The sequence below is a fragment of the Globicephala melas genome, chromosome 2, assembly GCF_963455315.2.
Source record: "Globicephala melas chromosome 2, mGloMel1.2, whole genome shotgun sequence".
NCBI classification, from domain to species: Eukaryota; Metazoa; Chordata; class Mammalia; order Artiodactyla; family Delphinidae; genus Globicephala; species Globicephala melas.
In genome coordinates, this window is record NC_083315.2 from 103,350,717 (window position 1) to 103,370,427 (window position 19,711).

General features: G+C 46.6%; 1 protein-coding gene and 1 non-coding gene across 3 annotated transcripts in view; one reads left to right on the forward strand and one right to left on the reverse strand.

The window, feature by feature from the left end:
• Positions 1 to 19,711, reverse strand: part of SLC7A8 (solute carrier family 7 member 8) — a 56,245-nt gene that overhangs the window by 10,719 nt on the left and 25,815 nt on the right. Inside the window, exons 4-5 of one of the 2 annotated variants that reach the window (XM_030854553.2) lie at positions 2,103 to 2,228; positions 450 to 603 (exon numbers count right to left, since the gene is read on the reverse strand). In XM_030854553.2, coding sequence (XP_030710413.1) covers positions 450 to 603; positions 2,103 to 2,228 — 280 coding nt within the window. Of the gene's footprint in view, positions 1 to 449; positions 604 to 2,102; positions 2,229 to 19,711 lie in introns of those variants that run through there. The other variant, XM_060294586.1, reaches the window with a different exon arrangement.
• Positions 6,993 to 7,099, forward strand: LOC115852485 (U6 spliceosomal RNA). The gene has a single exon (XR_004039164.1). It is a non-coding gene; the product is annotated as a U6 spliceosomal RNA (small nuclear RNA).

Below are 19,711 nucleotides of genomic sequence, written 5' to 3' on the forward strand. Positions count from 1 at the left end.
TGAAAGGAAATGAAACAGCTTAGGTTGGGAATATGCTCCATACCTGTTGACTTCTTCCTGACCAGAATCTCCACCCTGCATTCCCCCCTCTCCCCGAACACACACCTCAAGATACAAAGACCTGCCTGTCATGAGACAGATGAGTAAGAGGCCTGGAATCCTCTCAGGGCACATTTCATTCTCTAAGGCAGTGGTGTTATCTCAGCACCATTTTTTTCAGCTTTTCACCTGCTCTGGCATAGTCACTGGATCATTTTTCTCCTGGTAGGGTGGGTGACAAATGGTCTAAGTTCCTGGGAAATGAACTGGCTCTTCAGGATAGACCAGGTCATGGTCAGAAGGGGACTGAGGGGAGAAGTAGGCACTGGACCTGTGTGGCTCCCTCTTTCCAGTGGCAGGTGTCATGGAGTTTGAAGGAGGAGAGGGAGAGCTGGGCTACTGCAACTCACTTGTAGGGATCGACAAGCTCCTCCGTCACGTAATTTAGAAAGTTCCAGCCCCCATAGGCAAAGGAGCCCTGAAGGAAAGCCAGCGCGATGAGGCCGATGTCAGGTTCTTGGAAATTCTCAAATGCGTTCTTTGGCTCCAGCCAGAAGTACTGTCCTGTGGGCACAGGGACAGGAGGCTGCTCAGAGAGACACGTCAGAACTCGGCAGCCCCCGGTCTCCAGTGAAGGCCACATATTGGAGAAGCGGGGCCGAAAGGCGCAGAGAAGTAGAGGTCTAGGACCCCCCAGGACATGGTAATGATGAGTCCAAATGGCGGCTCAGGTTCAAAGCACAGTTCTGAATGTTCCTTTTTTAAAAGGCAGAGTTCCTTGGAAAGAAAGGCCAGGGGAGGTTACTGGGCAGGGCAGGGTAAATTGGAACTGGCTTGCCGGGATTCGGAGATGCAGGATGGGAGTCACTGGCAATCTCCTGATCACCTTCCCTCATATCTAAGTTGGTACATTTTCATGGAGAAAGCACCAAGAACAACAAACACTCAAACATAAGCTTCCGTGATGCTATTATTAGCTCAAGCCTGTTCGGCTTTCTTTGTCAATATCCTCCTGTCTCTTCCTAAGGTGTGTGTTTGGTCTCCCCTTTCATGGAACAGATCTCCTGAAGACAGGGATTCTTCAGCGAGGAGCTTTTCAATGGCCTTCCCAGCCCTCAGCACCATATCCTGCACACAGTGGGTCCTCAAGAAAGGCTGCTGATTAAAGTTGTAGTAAGATACTGAGCAGCTGACCGCACTTTACATCTTCATCCATAATCAAGGATTTGGACAGGAAATAACGAGATGAGAGTGATCAGGAGAAAGCACTGGGACCAGATTAGGAGGTCCCAATAAAGACTGGGCCGTCTTTTATCTTCGAAAAGACAACCCAGTGATTTCTTTGAGTCTAAGTTCCCGAAAACAATACAACCTGCTAATGAATTTAATCCAACGGATGAAAATAATTAGGCACGTTATACAGCAGAAGCTTAATTATGTTTCCTGGAGTCAAAATCCAGGCACCCCCACACCGCCTCCAGAGCCTGTGGGTGGGTGGGAGTTCTCCCTGTTTGTCATCTGACTTTCTCCAGGAGCCAGTGACACTGGGCAGAGTCTAGTGCTGCCACAGGTCCCATGGAAACCAAATACAGGCTCGGGCTTGGAAAGGGCCAAATCCAATGGGGAATGTTGGCAGGGGCCCCAGGAATGTTAGCGCTCTCTCCTGTAGAGATTATGAGTAATTTTGAAACGTATAAAAAGCTCCTCTGTCTCCCATTTTAAGATATGGACAAGATAAAATATAAGATACAAAGAGCTTCCCTGGAGCTGGGACAAAAGGGCGATAGTATTCCAGAAATCTGGAATCTTTATCTACCTGTGCTGGAGCCATGAGATCAGCATGGGAGGACTGAGCTCTGCACACCAGGGGGCGTGCCCAGCTCCCGGCCAGGCCACCCAGTCAGGCCACCGTGGAGAAAATGGTTTCTCATCCCCTTTGTCAAGCAAGCGAAGAAGAAAAGTCATTCAAGGAGAGAACTGGGACATCTCAGGGTGTGTACACATCCAAAGACAGTGTGAGGTGTGTGTACACACAAGGGGTGGCAAGTTCTGATGACACCCACCTTTGCAGATCTGTACAACTCCCATGACGATGATCAGGCCCAGGGCCAGGAGCTTCCCAGCTGTGAAAACGTCTTGAACTCGGGTAGCCCACCGCACACTGGCGCAGTTGACCCATGTGAGGAGCACTGAAATGACAGACCCCCAAACATACCCTCAGGGCCATAAGGAGGCTACATGACCCCTCTGCACAGAAGTAGAAACGCTCCTTGCTCCTGATGATAAGACTGTAACGGGTAAGCCAAAAATGCCGCAAGCTCAGCCCCAGTGTCCAGAAACTTTGGCCAGGGTAGTAGGTTGGGTTACAAATGGGGATTACGTGCCACAAATTAGAGCTTCGTCAGAACATGCCTTGCCCAGGGCTGGAAGCCAGAAGTGAGCATGGAAGTGCAGGCACTGGCTTTGGGGAAAAATCAAGACTCTCATCAGGGCATGAGTGTGGGCTCTGTTTTCAAGATACTGTATGTTCAAGAGGAGCCCTGAGCAGCTGCTAGGTCCTGGATGTCATCTTCCTGAACCTGATTTTAGGTTTAGGGGAATCCTTTGTTACTTAGGTTTATCACGTTATAATGTACATTTAGTAAAATTCATTTTTCTAAGTGTATAGTTTGATGAGATTTGACAAATGTATTGTTTAATCACTACCACACTCTCTATATAGAACATTTCCAACACCCCAGAAAGTTCTCTTGTATATTGTACTCCTTTGAGGTCAGTCCCTTTCCCTTACCTCTGGAAACCACCAATTTGCTTTCTGTCCCTTTTCCAGAATGTCACATAAATGGAATCACACAGTATGTAGCCTTTTGTGTCTGGCTTATTTCACTTAACATGGGACTTCTGAGATCCATTCATGTTGCTATGTATATTAATAGTTCCTTTTTCTTGTCAAGTAGTACTCCATTATATGAACGTATTATTAGTTTTCTATTCACCGGCTGATAGACATTTGGGTGGCTCCCAGTTTGGAGCTATTATAAATAAAGCTGCTATAAACACTTGCATAGAAGTCTTTGAGTGGATCATAGAGGTCTTTGAGGGGAGTTTTCATTTCTTTTGAGTAAATACCCAGGAATGGGATCCTAGGTCATATGGTGAATGTGTCTGACTTTATAGGAAATTGCCAGACTGTTTTCCAAAGTGGTTATGTCATTTTGCATTCCCACCAGCAACGCACAGTCCTGTTGCTCTGCATCCTTGCCAGCATTTGGTATTATCAGCTTCAAAAGTCTGAGCATTCTAGGGACTTGCTTGGTGGTCCAGTAGGTAAGACTCCACGCTCCCAATGCAGGGGACCCAGGTTCAACCCCTGGTCGGGGAACTAGATCCCGCATGCATGCTGCAACTAAGAAGCCCACATGCCGCAACTAAGACCCAGTACAGACAAAATAAAATAAATAAATAAAAGATGTGATACATATATAAAATGGAATATTAAACAAAAAAAAAAGCTTGACCATTCTAAAGGATGTGTAGTGGTAGGTATTTCACTGAGGTTTTGGTTTGCATTTCCCTAGAGACTAATGCTGTTGAGCATGTTTTCATGGGCTTATTTGCCACCATCCCTATATCTTCTTTGGTGGCATGGAGGGCTTGGAGTCACAGGGCTCCCACGGAGACGCCAACAACATGGAACCTCCAAGGGCTGGCGGAGAGCTCAGAGGCTGAGCTGTAGGACAGTTGTACTGCCACACTCCTTAAGCAACTTATGGGAGACCGGGGGCTGTGGGAACCCAACTTCCTGGTGGTTATGAAGTACTTGAGAATGTGGGAAAAAAATTAAAACCCTCTTGCTTCCCTTTCCCCTGAAACAGTGACCAGGACGCCCCCTAGTCCTCCAAGGGTACAAGCCATACGTGTAAATGCACGAGACTCTCTCTCTTCTCGAGCCTCTAATCAGGCCTCTGATTTCACTGGAACAGCTGATCAAGTTATATCATTACCTTATCCTGAAACTGTGCTTTTTCTTTTCAAGTACTTTCCAACCTTACTTGATTCTGAGAACATTTCTGCAGGGTAAGGACCTGACATTATTATCCATCTGTAACCTTCCTCCCTGAGCTGTTTCTACCTGGCAAGCTCCTCAGCTTTCCAGATCCAGCTCAAATGTCACCTGATCCGTGAGTCTTTATTATTTTATTTATTCCTGACAAGGTGCCTGCCAGGTAAGATGTATCAGCCGCATTTTGTAGGCAAGGAACAAAGTTCGCCCCTCCTTTCTACTCCCAGACCACCTTGTTAATAAGGTTGGCACTTATTTCTTTGTATTACAATTATCTGTTTCTTTTTCTCTGTCTCCTTGTAGACTAGGAGGGTGGCACTGTGACTTTTTCATATTTTTAACCCCAGGGCATATCACGGTAGTGCCTGCAAATAGTAGGTGCTCAACAAATACTTAATACTTGAAAAAGAAAATGCCACAATTCATCAGTCCTCCAATCTCATCTCAGTCTACACATTCTAAGACGCATACCAATCTCCCCAGCTCCCCAGGAAACTCCTCAGTTGGTTTCACAGAGTCAAAAGAGCAGCAGGAAGCATAACTTCAAGGGTAGGAACTCTTGACTCCTAGTGGAGGAGCTTTTATCCAAGACGGTGTCATAGAAGGAGAACCAAAACATGTTGTCAGAGGAAGGATTTCATATGCCTGAACGGGGAGAACATTTTGTAAATGTTCTGTATGGACCGAGATGTCCTGATAAATACACACTGGGTTTATCTTGCTCAATTCAATAAGGATTTCAGGATCACATGCCTGGTAACAATTCAACCTAAATCACTCCAAGCAACTGGGCCTGTAATCTCAATTTCTCTCTAGGGCCTCTGGGTACAAGGCCAGGCCCCTGGGACCCAGAAGTTCAAACAGATACAAACAATAATGACTAAAGGATACAGGAGACTGATCTATGAAAGGAAGATTAGGAAACAACACCCTTGTGGCTCGAGGATAGGTAAGGATTACAGAATAAGGACCCAGATCGCGATCTCATCATGCAGAGAAGAAAACCATCCTCACCAAGGGGAGGAGAGGGCAAGGGCGGGGAGGAGGAATGTGGTCGCCTTCCCATGTGCTGGCATAGAAAACACAATGGGACCTTATCCAGGCAGCCAGAGAGACTTCTCCACAGTGTTCCTGGGGGGATCGAGATGTTTGAGGAAGGGACAATTTGTCAAATTAACTTACTGTGGGTGTCTTCTGTCCTGCCCGAGCCTATATACACACAAGAACCCAGCCTTTGACTAATCTTTGACCTTTAGCCTTTTCGGGGATCTTTCAGACATAAAAGAGATATCCTGAGACTAGGGCGGAGGAGACAGGCTGCCTGTGACACTTATCACCTTGGACAACGGCTGCAGGCCCCGTCTGACCCTTTGCCCTGCAGTTGGGCGATCACAGCATGTGACGAGGGGTAAGAGGGTACTTTCAGTCTCCTGGTACCACAGGATAGCGTCCCTCACAGCAGGCTGAAACCCGAGCCTCCATCCGGAGAGGAAAGGTCAGTGAGTGAAGGCAACACTTGCCAAGCCCCTGCCCTGCTCAGGCGTCCTGCCTCTGTCTGTCTGTACCCAGCGCCCCTTCTGTTGCTGAGGGCTATGTCCCCACCCTCTTCCCAGCCAGATCTTGAGTTCTGCATGCTTGGGATACAGTGACCTCAGGGAAGCCACATGTAGATGGGGATCAGTGGCCACTGCAGTTTGAGATGTGAGGGTTTTCATCCAACCATCCATCCATCCAACCACCATCTATGAAGAGCCTACAAGTGCTAGACACTCTGGTGCGGGGAGTTATAAATAAGACACAAGTCCCTTCCTGTTCTCAGGAAGCTGACGCTGTAAGAGGGGAGATGGATGAGCTAAAACATGATCACAAAGCAATTTGGTGACAGTACAGCTCTTCACAGAAGCTGGCAGGCATCTGTGAGGAGCCCCTAGCCCAGCCCAGGGAAATCAGAGATGCTTCTTGTAGGTGGGGAAGACCCTAGCAATACAGAGGATTTTATAATTTGGGGCTAGCTGGACAAAATAAACAAGAAGGCATAAGACTCTGGTTCTTGTCCATTGTAATCTGGCCATGGGGGTGGTACAGCCCCATGGAATACCAGCCTTCTGTGTATTTCTTGGGCGTTTTCTCCTCTCTTTTTCCTTTTTTCTTTCTGTTTCCTGGTTTAAAAAAAAAGCTGGCGGGGGTGGTGGTGAAAAGTCTCATCTTCTCATCAAGAAGATGAGACTTCAAGAAGATGCTGAAGTCAGGGGTTGGTTACTTAAACCTGCCCAGTTTGAAAAGCTTATTGTCAACGTAAATGGGAGGGAGACAAAAAAATGAGGCAGGCAGGAGTGGGGGACTCAGAACTCAGAAATCTCGTACCCTGCCCAGAGCCCAGGGCCTAGCAACCTCCAAGTAGGAGAGGTGGGCTCAACGCTCTCTGCCCTGGAAAGGCTGCAGAACTGGCAGAGATGCAGAGTCCTTGTCTGAGCCATGACAGTGCAGATCCTGTGGCTGACCTGGAACGTGTCCACGGTGGAGAGGGTGGGGAAGCTCCCGCTCTCTAAGAGAGGGCACCCTTCACCCCAGGTCAGCTCTGATCCCTGGGGAGTCATGAAGCCTCTCCTTCACTTCTCCCTCTGACAATGACACCAGAACTCATGGGACCTGTGGTAGGCAGAATAATCGCCACCCCAAAGATGTCAACATCCTAATCCTGTGAATGTTACCTCACAAAAGGAAGTTCACAAATGTGATTAAGGATCTTCAGGTGGGGAGGTTATCCTGGATTATCTGAGCGGGCCCAGTGTCATCACAAGAATCCTTATAACAGGGAGACAGGAAGGTCAGAGTTACACAGGAAATGTGATGATGGAAAACAGAAGTCAGAAAAGAGAGAAAGATTTGAGCGCTCGCTTCAGCAGCGCATATACTAAAATTGGAATGATACAGAGAAGATTAACATGGCCCCTGCGCAAGGATGACACGCAAACTCGTGAAGCGTTCCATAAGTTTACAGAAAACAAATTTATGGTTACCACAGGGGAAGGGGAGGAAGACGGATAAATTAGGAGTTTGGGATTAACATATACACACTACTATATATAAAATAAACAATAAGGTCCTACTGTATAGCACAGGGAACTGTATTCAATACCTTTTTTACAATATCTTGTAATAAACTATAATGGAAAAGAATCAGAAAAAGTATCCACATAACTGAATCACTTTGCTATACACCAGAAACTAACACAACATTGTAAATGAACTATACTTCAATTAAAAAAGAGAGAGAGAGAGAGGGAGAGATTTGAAGATGCTATGCTGCTGGCTCTGAAGATGGAAACAGGGGCCATGAGCCTAAGAATATAGAGGGCCTCTAGAAGCTGGGAAAGGCAAGGATACAAGCAAAGGAGAGCCTCCAGAAGGGACACAGCCTTGTTGACACCTTGAGTTTAGGACTTCTGACCTCCAGAACTGTAAGGTGATAAATCTGTGTAGTTTTTTTGTTTTTTAAAAATAAATTTATCCATTTATTTATTTATTTTTGGCTGCATTGGGTCTTCGTTGTTGAGCGTGGGCTTTCTCTAGTTGTGGCGAGCTGGGGCTACTCTTTGATGCAGCGGTGCACGGGCTTCTCATTGTGGTGGCTTCTCTTGTTGCAGAGCACAGGCTCTAGGCACGCGGGCTTCAGTAGTTGTGGCACGCGGTCTCAGTAGTTGTGGCTCATGGGCTCTAGAGCGCAGGCTCAGTAGTTGTGGCTCACAGGCTTAGTTGTTCCATGGCATGTGGGATCTTCCCAGACCAGGGATCGAATCTGTGTCTCCTGCATTGGCAGGCAGATTCTTAACCACTGCGCCACCGGGGAAGTCCCAATTTGTGTAGTTTTAAGCCATTACGTTTATGGTAATTTGTTACAGCAGCAATAGGAAACAAATACAGGGCCAGACACCACACAGAAAGACCAGAAAGCAGGGGGCATACCCTTCAAGAGGAAAGTTTTTTAAAAGCAACCAGGCAGGGACTTCCCTGGTGGCGCAGTGATTGAGAATCTGCCTGCCAATGCAGGGTACATGGGTGCGAGCCCTGGTCCAGGAAGATCCCACATGCCGCAAAGCAACTAAGCCCGTGTGCCACAACTACTGAGTCCACGTGCCACAACTACTGAAGCCCGCACGCCTAGAGCCTGTGCTCCGCAACAAGAGAAGCCACCGCAATGAGAAGCTCGCGCACCACAACCAAGAGTAGCCCCCGCTCGCTGCAACTAGAGAAAGCCCACGCGCAGCAACGAAGACCTAATGCAGCCAAAAATAAGTAAATAAATAAAATAAATTTATTAAAAAAGAAAAAAATGGCAACCAGGGAGCACACACCGGGACCTCAAAGGAGTGTGTGTCACAGGCCTTGCAGGACACCAAGTGGAGGGAAGGAGGGAGGAGCTCTAAGAGCAGGCAGCGAAAGTGAGGTCACCAATGTGCTGACCTGGTTGGCGAATTTCCACATCACATGCACCACATGACAGCATCCCAGCTCTTCCACACACCCAGATCCTATGGCTAGAGAGTCAGTGCCTCCTCTTCCTCCCCTCGGTAACTCAATACAGTAGTAAACAGGCATGCCCTAGGGTAACTGTAGCTGTGCCTTTCCTCTCCGAAAAATTCAGGGCAAAAGACTCCCCATACCCCTCCTTCAACTAATCCCAGCTTCTCCTCCTGTCTCCTCCATAGGCCATACAACTTCAGGCGCACGTATGCAACCCAGATGCACAGACACCCAGAGGCCCAAGAGTTACAAAAGGCCCAACCTTTTGTGAGGCAGGTGGAGTGCCGCAATGTTCACAGACACGAGTCCTTTGTTCTCTGCCCCCAGAGTTTTGTTGGTCTCCTAACTTTACAGACCAGAGGCTACAATCAAAGGTCATAAAAAGATATCATGATGGAAAGCAAAGAGATGAACAAAGCAGAGTCCAGAGTCTGAGTTCATTCCTCCCAGCAGAGGGTAAAGAGTGGCCCCACTGTGTGCAATCTTGTCGTGGATGACGCCCAGCGCTCTGCGGCTTCCCCAGGTGGAGTTCACCCCACGGAGTGGGAGAGGTGAGGCACACGAGCTCCAAGGATTATGAGTATTGGAAGGGAAGAATAGAAACAACATTTGGGGGGAAATTTTACCTTAAATTAATACATTAAAGACTATCGGTAAAAGAGGCAATTGAAAATCAGTCTCTAGTCCATTTTGAAACAGAACATCAGTGAGTCATTAGCATAAATAAATAAATCTTCTTCAGAAAATTTTAAGGATGGATTAGGGGATTGTGGGGTTGGTCTTAAGTCCCTACAACCTTCACAGAACCAGGGCTGTGACTTTATCACTCTTTCCCTCACCTCTACCCAGCAACACCTGGCGGGTGGAGGACCACGTGGGTTTCTGGTGCCTTTTTCAAGTGCACAGCAAGCAAGTAGAGCTCAGAGCAGCTTGTATACGGAGTGAAGTGGTAACGGCGCAGGTGGGGTTGAGCAAATCGGAAGGATGGAAGCAGAGATGGCTCCCTCGGAGGGACCTGGCAGCCTGGGCGGACTAAGAATCAGACAACTTAGAACTTGAAGAACCCAATGGCCATGATGCCCTTCCTGGCATGGTCACTTACTCTCTGGACAAGCCAGTAAAACTCTTTGAACCTCCCCTTCCTCTCTGTAAAATGGAAGTGTGGTCCATTTTAATCCCACGAGGATGCTCTGTAACCTGTGTAAGGCTGTATAAAATGTTAAGTGGTTATTTTTATTGTTCATATGCTAAGAAACTAGAACTCGAAAAGAACTAGTTTCTTTTCGAAAATGAACTAGTTCTAGTTCATTATCCACGACTTGCTCAGGATAATGCTGACGACTGGCAGCAAAGCAGAGTGGATGGTAAAGGGGGCGGTTTGGAGGGTCTCAGAGACGCCGTATCACACATCAGGACCTATCTTGCACCGTTGCATTGCTTCTCCCTTCTTGCTTCCTCCTCCATCCCTGACCCTTTGCTTCAATTTCTTATCTGTTTCAGCCTTTTTCTCAGGAGGGTACTCATCCACAAATTACCTGCTCTGGGGTCCTTCAACCCAAACTGTCTGAAAGTGTGGGCACAAAGGTGGATTAGGGGACCATGGGGCTGGTAAGCATAAGCCCGAGCCACTGAACCAGGAGCCCAGATGTTCAAGCTTGTCCCTGTGCCTTGGTCTCCACGAGAAAGTTGCACCACCCATTCAGCAGGACGGAATGCCCTACAGAAAGCAAGGAATGCTGTTGTTGCTGCGCCTGCTCTACCCGTCGGGCCCAGAGAAGAATGAAACTTCCCTATTCTTCTGCAGCCAATAGTGCACACAGCCATTAACAACACTCTGCTGGCCAGGGTGATCTTGAGGTCTTGTATCTGCCTGGCACACAGTAGGTGCTAACGCTTACTGAATAGAGGATGGATAGATGAACAAATCTAGTCAGAAAATACCAAGTGTGCACAGGAGCCATTGTTCTTCCCTAGGGAGTAAATATCAGGGTTTTTACATCGTGGGACAGCCCCATGAAGTGGGGAGGGCAAGTGCCGGTGATGCTAGACAAAGTTGGGGGCAGGGTACATATCATGGCTTCTTCTCCTTCCCCCGAGAGAGCTCACAAAGCACAGGCTATCCCTCAGTGACCACTGGATGACCGTCTTCAGGTCCTCCCTTGCTTCTGGACACAAGACTTTGGCTGAGTTGGGCTGGCAAAGGGTCGTTTTGTGTCTTCATCAGAGGGCCAACGAACACTTTCCCACACGGGTCCCCAAACCAAACTCATTCTTTATGCCAAGCCAGCTTCTGCTCCATGAACCATACTGGTCTGGTCTGATGGGTGAAAGTCAGGAAGGGGCCATTTGGATAGGGGGCTGGATTTTTATTTATTTATTTTTGGTTGTGTTGGGTCTTTGTTGCTGGGCACGGGCTTTCTCTAGTTGCAACGAGCAGGGGCTACTCTTTGTTGCAGTGCGCGGGCTTCTCATTGTGGTGGCTTCTCGTTGCGGAGCATGGGCTCTAGGAGCAGGGGCTTCAGTAGTTGTGGCATGCAGGCTCAGACGTTGTGGCTCACAGGCTCTAGAGCGCAGGCTCAGTAGTTGTAGTGCACGGGCTTAGTTGCTCTGCAGCATGTGGGATCTTCCCGGACCAGGGCTCAAACCCATTGGCAGGCGGATTTTTAACCACTGCACCACCAGGGAAGCCCAGGGGGCTGGACTGATTATTATAAGAACAATCAGTTATAAGAACTGATTGTTATAAGTGCTGATTAGAATGACCTGGTTGGGGCTCATTTGCAGACAGCTCTTGGTACTGGAGGGAGAGGTCTGCACCCTACTACCCAGAGGCACATTTCCAGCCTCATGGGCAGTCAGAGAGACCCAGAATCTCATCTTATATGTGAGTGAAGTAAGACCCCTGCTATTTGTGTCAAAGACAGGACTGCCCCCCTTGGGCCCCCTGCCCCCCCCCACCAATTCCCAGTTGCTTATACTGCCACTACACCAGCCTTTCTTGTATCATATGCACATCACCCTTCTTTCCCTTCTCTCATTCCCACATCCTCTCTCTCCCTTGCTCCTGTCAGTGGTACCTATGGTCACTGCTGACAGTGCCACTAGGGGCTCTGAGTCTGTCACCTGAAGATGCTGGCCAGATTGCTTTCTGGGCAGCAGGAAGTAAGATGCCAGTGTGAAAAAGGGGAAGACTAGGATGGCTGCCCCTCAGGATCCGGGAGCGCTGTGCTCATCGCCCCCAGGGTTTTGGAAAATTATTTCCCACAAACAGACTTGCTTTTCTGCCTTGTGTCCCCTCCTCTGGTCCCTTTTCAATGTCACCATCAGATTTCCCTCCAACTCCAGGAACTCCATTCGGATTTCTTGGTATTGCTGGCTCATTCCTAGAAGTAAACTGGAGGCAGATTGGAAAGGCTTGTTTTCCTTTAGCATTTCCAGAACCAGGGCTTTCTTTGTCTTTTCAGATAAGAGAAAACAGGCAGTCAAAATGCCCAGACTTGCCAAAGTCCATAAAGACAGATGGTGAAGAGGAGAGGAAAAGAGTGAGCATGAGAGACAACACGGGGGAGGAAGGAAAAGGAGGAATAATACACACCATTACGAGTGAGAGAGAGCGAGCTTGAGAGGAGCATAACAGAGAGAGAAGGCCAGGACAGAAAACAGAAAGATGGAATGTATTAAAGCAGATAGCTTCTGAAAGGGAAGCTAGTGACGCCAGTTGGTAGAAATCAGAACACCCTGTTCCCCTCCAGAGCTTCAAAATAAGCACCTTTCCGGGATGGAGTTTTCCCCAGCCCTCTGAAGCAGCCATAAATTTCACATGGGTCACGGGCCAGCCAGAAGCGCTGGTTTATTAGTCTCCCCTTTTGCTGGGGCATGCACTTCTCCGCCCTCTGCCTTGCTCTGGCCAGCTCCCCCTGACTCCCTCCCTCTAGACCTGGAGCAAAAGGGGCGAGATGATGCCCCTCCGACCAGTCCTCACCCAGCAGCGGGTGAGCTCGCCGCCTGCCTTGGCGGGTGTGGCAGCACTTGGCTCTGTGATAGGCTGGAGCCGGCTCCTTAGAAGGAACTGGGCACGTGTTTCTAATTGTGGAAAAGCTGCTTCCCTTAGCCTGCCTAACCTCAGCCGGTTCCAGATCTAGGAGGTAACCATTGCCGGCTGCCAGAAGGCACTGATAGGCAAAGAAAACACCGGAGCCCCATCTGAGTTCTAAGGCACACAATCCTGAGACTTGGATAAGGTTCCAGTTCTGCCCACACAGGCCAGCCTGAGCTATCTTTCCTCCTCATAGACCTCTGAGAGCCTGGGAGACATTTTTCACATGGGACCAGGAGCCGAGTTATAAAGTCTCAAGTTTCTGCCTACCCACAACAAAGGCTGGTATTATTGCATGAGTAAATAACTTGACTGGTGAAAGACAAGAAAATCAAAACAAAGCAACAGCAAAGTCAAAGCAGCTCTTCCCTATAAACTAAGCCCTGATTCCAGCTCCTGTATGGTACACAGTGGGGCTTTGAAACAGATCTTACCTACCACACTACAGCAAGTTTTCCCTTCTCCAGCCCTTTTCATCTTGAAGCACTGGCAATATTTTAGAAATCTAAGAAGCGCCTCTAAGGAGAGATGTGCTGAAGCTTTGGAAGGGCCTCTCTCCTCCAAGGACAAACAAGCAGCGGAGGAGGGGTGCACAGATGCTCTGCAGCTTCTGGACATCCTGATTCATACAGCTCGACCTGGACACTTCCAGCTAAGCGCCTGCCCATGCTGCTCCACCCCTTTCCCTTCCTGGCTCCCTCTTACCCTTCCTTCTTATCCTGATCCCTCTCTGCCAGTTGTTGGACCTCAAGTTTCTGCTGAATCACCATCCAGTACTTAGTTCAGCCAAGAAGCCCGAACACCCAGCTCAGCGATTTCCAAGAGCTGAGTAATTCTTCAGCATTAGCTAAACATGGCTCCTGAGCTGGGGTGGGGGAGAAGAGAAAAACGGAAGACACAGGGAAAGCAGGGGAGACAGGACACAGCATGCTGTGCTACCTGGGGGAGCCCCCTTTAGTTCCTACTCATTACTTTTCAAGCCCAGGCCGAAAAAATTCCAGCTATCTCATGCCCCAATTCTCAGGGCCAAGAACAGTAACGGGCACATCATGGCCCTTGATAAATGTTCGCTGAATGAACAAAGTGCTGTGATTCTCATTTATATAAGGCTTCCCCGGGGTCCCAATCCCCTTCTGTTCCAGAGCAGGCTTTTGAGCAGCATCCTGGGGTAACCACCCTGAGGAAGACTTCCAACCAAAGACCTGCTCAGCATCTCAGGGATTTGGAGAGGACGTGGAAGGCAGAAATAGAGAGAAAACATTGTTAACTGCTCACTACAAATGCTGGAGACAGTTAAGTAGAAACATATTTCATTTGAAACTTATTTAATTTTGATTTGTAGATCAGCTAGATTTCTCTCTCTTAGTAGTCAATCAGTCGACACGGCTGGCTGATTCTACTTCTAATCCTTTCTTGTTTTTGTCACCTTGTAACTTCGTTTTTATTTTGGGCCACCACCTCTCTGGCCTGGAAAAATGCTTAGCCTGCTGACTCGTCTCCTTGCTTCAAGTGTCACGGTCTTCTTCACTCAAACGTGAACGTAATCATGTTACTCCTCTGCACAAACTCCTTTGGTGGTTCCTTGGATGAAGTCTGCTCTTCTCTGCATGATATGCAGGATCCTTTACGATCTGGCTCGTACTCACCTCTTTTGCCTTATCTCCCGTCTCTCTCCTAGGCCTCACCCACACAAAAGTACTTGCTTTTCTCCAACGAGTCATTTCTTTCTTGACTCCAAGTCTTGCCTATGCTCTTCCCTCTACCTGGCTGCTCTACTGTATGCCCACCTGGAGACTGCCTACTTACCTTTCCAGACTCAGCTCAATCTGGGAACCTTCCCTAGCACTCCTGTCCCAACTCTGAAGCACCTTTCTCTGTGTGGTACATTCTTTTGTCATCACATTATATTGTAATTATTTGTTTGTACACCCATCTTTTCACTAGCCTTTAATCTCTTTCAAGACTGTATAAATAATGCCTCACCTCCACTCAACGTAGGAGCTCAGTGTGGTAATTAACTGATGGATTTGCAGTTTCTTTTTGCCTTGGAAATCCATTTAAACAGGTGACCCTGATTTGGTCCATCTGCCAGAAACCCAATTGAGTGGATTTTGTGTAACTGTACCCAATTCATGGCTGAAATTTTGAAATGGGACTATGGGGTCGCTGTGCCTGTTTGCGTGTTTGTATATGTCTATATACATGTGTTATAGATGTGTGGTATTTTCTACCTCCAAGCGGTATTGCCAAAATTAACTTGTAAAAGAGCTCCATTTAGTTGGCTTAAAGAAAATTAAGCAGAGGGACTTCTCTGGTGGCGCGGTGGTTAAGAATCCGCCTGCCAATGCAGGGGACACGGGTTTGATCCCTCATCTGGGAAGATCCCACATGCTGTGGAGCAACTAAGCCCATGCGCCACAACTACTAAGCCTGTGCTCTAGAGCCCACGAGCCACAACTACGGAAGCCTGTGCACCCTAGAGCCTGTGCGCCACAACTACTGAGCCCACATGCCACAACTACTGAAGCCCATGCACTCTAGGGCCTGCGTGCCACAACTACTGAGCCCACATGCTGCAACTACTGAAGCCCGCACGCTTAGGAGCTGAGCTCCGCAACAAGGGAAGCCACCACAATTAGAAGCCCGCACACCGCAACAAAGAGTAGCCCCCGCTTGCCACAACTAGAGAAAGCCCACACGCAGCAACGAACACCCAACGCAGCCAAAAATAAATAAATTAATTAATTAAAAAAAAGAAAAGAAAAATAGCTTGGTATGATGGTTGACTTTGTCTAATGTCTCAGGAAGTTTGCATGGGTAATCTAAACATTAATTGTTGGAAACAAGTAAATTAAATAAATGTAAATGGGATAACAGTTTTTAGGTGAACTCTTTAATAATTATTATGTTTTATGGTATGTCCACTTAAAAATGGTTTCTCAAAATCTTTTAGTAATTTAAAACTTTGGAGTTTTGATAAGTTAAATGATGGGGATTCACTGAATGTCTAGATCACTTCCAAATGAGATAAAATACTGAAACATTAACTGCTAAAGAAGTCTAAGTTTACCTACTTCTGTCTTATTACAGAAAAACTAAAGAAGTTTATATGTATTAAAAACATGTCATGTACCACACTGGAAAAAAAGCATTATGTTATGAGGAAATGTATGGTTTAGAAATTATGATATGCATGCATAAGTTTGCCAATCAAAAAAATACCGGTATGACAGTTTACAACTGCTTAACAAAGACAAAACAATTATCTTTTTTCTCCCTACCTGATGTCTCTAAAATTTGGAAACTCAGTGAGTATTCTTATTTTCATGGCAATATAGTTATTTGTATAAGTTCAGTACGAATCTGTTCTCCTTATAACATGATACAATTAGAAATATTGGTTATGGGACTTCCCTGGTGCTCCAGTGTGTAAGACTCCGAGCTCCCAACACAGGGGGCCTGCATTCGATTCCTGGTTGGGGAACTAGACCCCACATGCATGCCGCAACTAAGATCCACGTGCTGCAACTAAGGAGTCCACATGCTGTAACTAAGAAGTCTGCATGCCGCAACAAAGATCCCACGTGCTGCAACTAAGACCCAGCACAGCCAAAATAAATAAATATTTTTTTTTAAAAAGAAATATTGGTTATATTACCAGGGCTTTGACTGGATTGTCATATTTGAGAGAGACATACATAGAATTAGATGTGACCAGACAGCTTTAAAGAACTAAGGTTGACTTCATGGAGCCATAAAGCCCCTTGGAAAAACAACCTGGTACCTTGCCTTCAGGGTTCCCACCAGCTTTACCAGATGAGTAAGGAAAGTTCCTTCCTTGCAGGCACAAGAACCTCAAGATAATTTTGGGAACCTCAAGGAGAGAAAAATTCACCCAAATTCATAGGTATTACAGGTGAATCTAATGTCATGTCCTCGGTGTGGCTTCCTGGCCTCGAGAGGCAATTAAAAGTTCAATCTGGGGCTTCCCTGGTGCCGCAGTGGTTGAGAGTCCGCCTGCCGATGCAGGGGACATGGGTTCATGCCCCGGTCCGGGAGGATCCCACATGCCGCGGAGCGGCTGGGCCCGTGAGCCATGGCCGCTGAGCCTGCGCGTCCGGAGCCTGTGCTCCGCAACGGGAGAGGCCACAACAGTGAGAGGCCCGCGTACCGCAAAAAAAAAAAAAAAAAAAAAAAAAAAAAAGTTCAATCTGGCAATTCCTTATGAACAGTTCCAGCAAAGCATATTTTAAAAGGCCTGGACTTATGTAAATAATCAGGCCAAGTTTAATACAATTAAATTTATTTTACAAACAAATGAGTCTTAATTTGGCCATCTTTGGTAAAGATAAAGGTGATTTTAGAGAGAGAGAAAAAATTATGTTTCAATAGAAACTATAATACACGCTTATGGATATTAGATTCTAATTCTGTTAATCATCTTTGAGGTTTTGTTTTTCTACCTGTAAACTGGACTGGACCCTGAATTCTTCTAGTTTCCTCACATATTTGGCTACAGCTCTCCAAGCTTACACTTTCAATTTTTCTCTCACTTTTGACTTGAAATTATTGAGAACTAAAGCTGTCCTTTTCTTGAAGTCCTACAAACCGTAACTGAACAACCTGATATAAACTTAAGCAAGATCAGCACAATAACCCACGTTTAGACAATCTTTGTGCCTATTGCTTTGTAAGCCACTCAGGAAGTTTACCTGAACACCAGATGACATCACAAGAGATTTCAAACCACAAAAGATGCTTTGAGCCTAACATCTAGAAATCTCAGCTGGCAACTCTCAGGACTCAGACACTGGGTTTATAATTTGCTTCACCCATTAACCTCTATTTTTCTTTGTCTCCACAGAAATGCCTCTTATTAAATACCTGGTGGCTTATACCCTGTGGGCCTAACTTTGAGGGCCCACCTGCATCACCACCTCCTGAAATGAGTAACTGAAGTGACCTATTGTCAGGACGAAGAGACTCGTTCGACGAGATATAAAGCAATCTATCAACTCAACTTTTTGACTGTGACAATGCTAGAAGAAGTTTCGAAGGCAAGACTGGAGGGGACCAAGATGTGCCTCCCCAAAATGTCTCTGGCATGCGGATTAGTTCAAGTTGAAAACAATCGAGGCCCAAAAGACTCAGGAAGAAATTTTGCCCCTCCCCGCAGCTGCCTAAAAAGAATTTAGATAGAGGACCTGTTCCTGGAGTAGTGCTATCACCAGAGATATCGGCAAAATGTGGGCTGGGTGGTGGGGAGATTAAAGATTAGAGTCCACTCTCTGTCCCATTGTCTCCACATGGCTCAGCAAACAGTTTTTACCAAACATTTGCTTTTCATTTGCATGTCAATTACCTTCCTCCCTTCGAAGTCCCAACATTCTCTTTTGTCTTTAGCTGAAGGTGGTGTTTAAGGTGAGGGTTTTGACTATTTTGGCGAGTTACTCAGTTTTTCTGGGTCTCTTCTAGGTATAGTTGTTATTAAACTTTTGTTTGATTTTTTCTTGTTAATCTGTCTCATGTCAATTTAATTCTTAGACCAGCCAGAAGAACCTAGAAGGGTAGAGAAAAATTTCTTCCTTCTCAACAATACCTACGAGGCTGATGAGACACGCACAGCACTCTTTGGGGACCAGGGGAGGGCAAGAAGACAACACTGTCCAGGTACCTGTGGTGATATGCTTAGTGCATGGGAATGAGACGTTTGGGCCTCGAGAATATGAAACCTCAAAGGAAAATGAACTGAGAGTAAGGGATTTAGAAGTTAGGAAGGACTGCTGAACACTCTGATGTCAAGGGATTAATTTGTAAGAGATCTGCAAAACAACACACACAGGTATCTACCAAATCATCATGCATCATACATCTGGAAACTTCCTGAAGAGGAACTGCAAAGCAACTCAGGGTTAAAAGCAATACCTACAGTGAAATCCTTAACCTTCCAAATCACTCAAGGAAGGAGGAGAAATCTGAAGCCCTGGAAAACTAGCCTCTTCAGAATCATAGCAGAGAGATAGAAAACAAGATAAGAAGCATTTTTTTTATTTTTTTTGCTTGTGAAATGCATGCAGGGTACTCCTTTCTCCTCAGGGCAAGAAAGGAGAAGGAGCTTCTTTTGTACAAGGCATTCTGGAAGAGGGGGACTTGAATGAGAAGAAAAGATTCTAATTCAGATGCTGGATGTGACCCCAGCCCCAAAAGAGAGGAAGGAGGTTAGGAGCTGCCCGAGTGAAAGGTGGCCCAGTCCCCAAGACAGGGGGGACAAACAGAAGAAAAACCCATAGTTAGGGAGCAGGATATACAAATGAGGGACCCCAGAACACCTGGCACTCCTTCTGTGGCACTGGGACCACTTTGTTTGTAACTAGAAACTCAGGTAGTAGCCACAAGATGTGGCTAAAGGATAAAAGTGCAAGCTGCAGAAATAACTTGTCAAAATGTATGTCTAAATACCCAGATGTGTGTGCTGAGAGATGCATTTTACTTAGAATTATTAGGATACCTATCCACTGTTACAAGGGCTCCCGGGCAGGGGAGAGGGGTAAAGATAAGAGGAAGCTTTCCTGGTCAACTCTCTTTATATATTACTTGACTCTTACTTAGAGAATATAGTCACTTACTTATGAAATAAGAAAGGAAGGAAGGAAGGAAGGAAGGAAGGAAGGGAGGGAGGGAGGGAGGGAGGAAGGGAGGGGGAGGGGAGAGAGGAGAGAGAGAGAGAGAGAGAGAGAGAGAGAAAGAAAAGAGAAATACCCAAGCAAATCACAAAAGGAAGGTACCAAAACCAAGTTCTAATCCCTCTCATTCCCCTGCTTCCTAACTCCCTCCTCCCACTAACATACTTGCTCTGGAGAAGGGAGAAAGGCTTTTCATTTAATTAAAATATAAAAGACTTTCTTTTTTTACTGCCTGGTGGCTAGGGATATTTTGCTGACTCAGCAGTGAATAATCAGCTTTGACCTAAATAACAGAATAACTCAAAG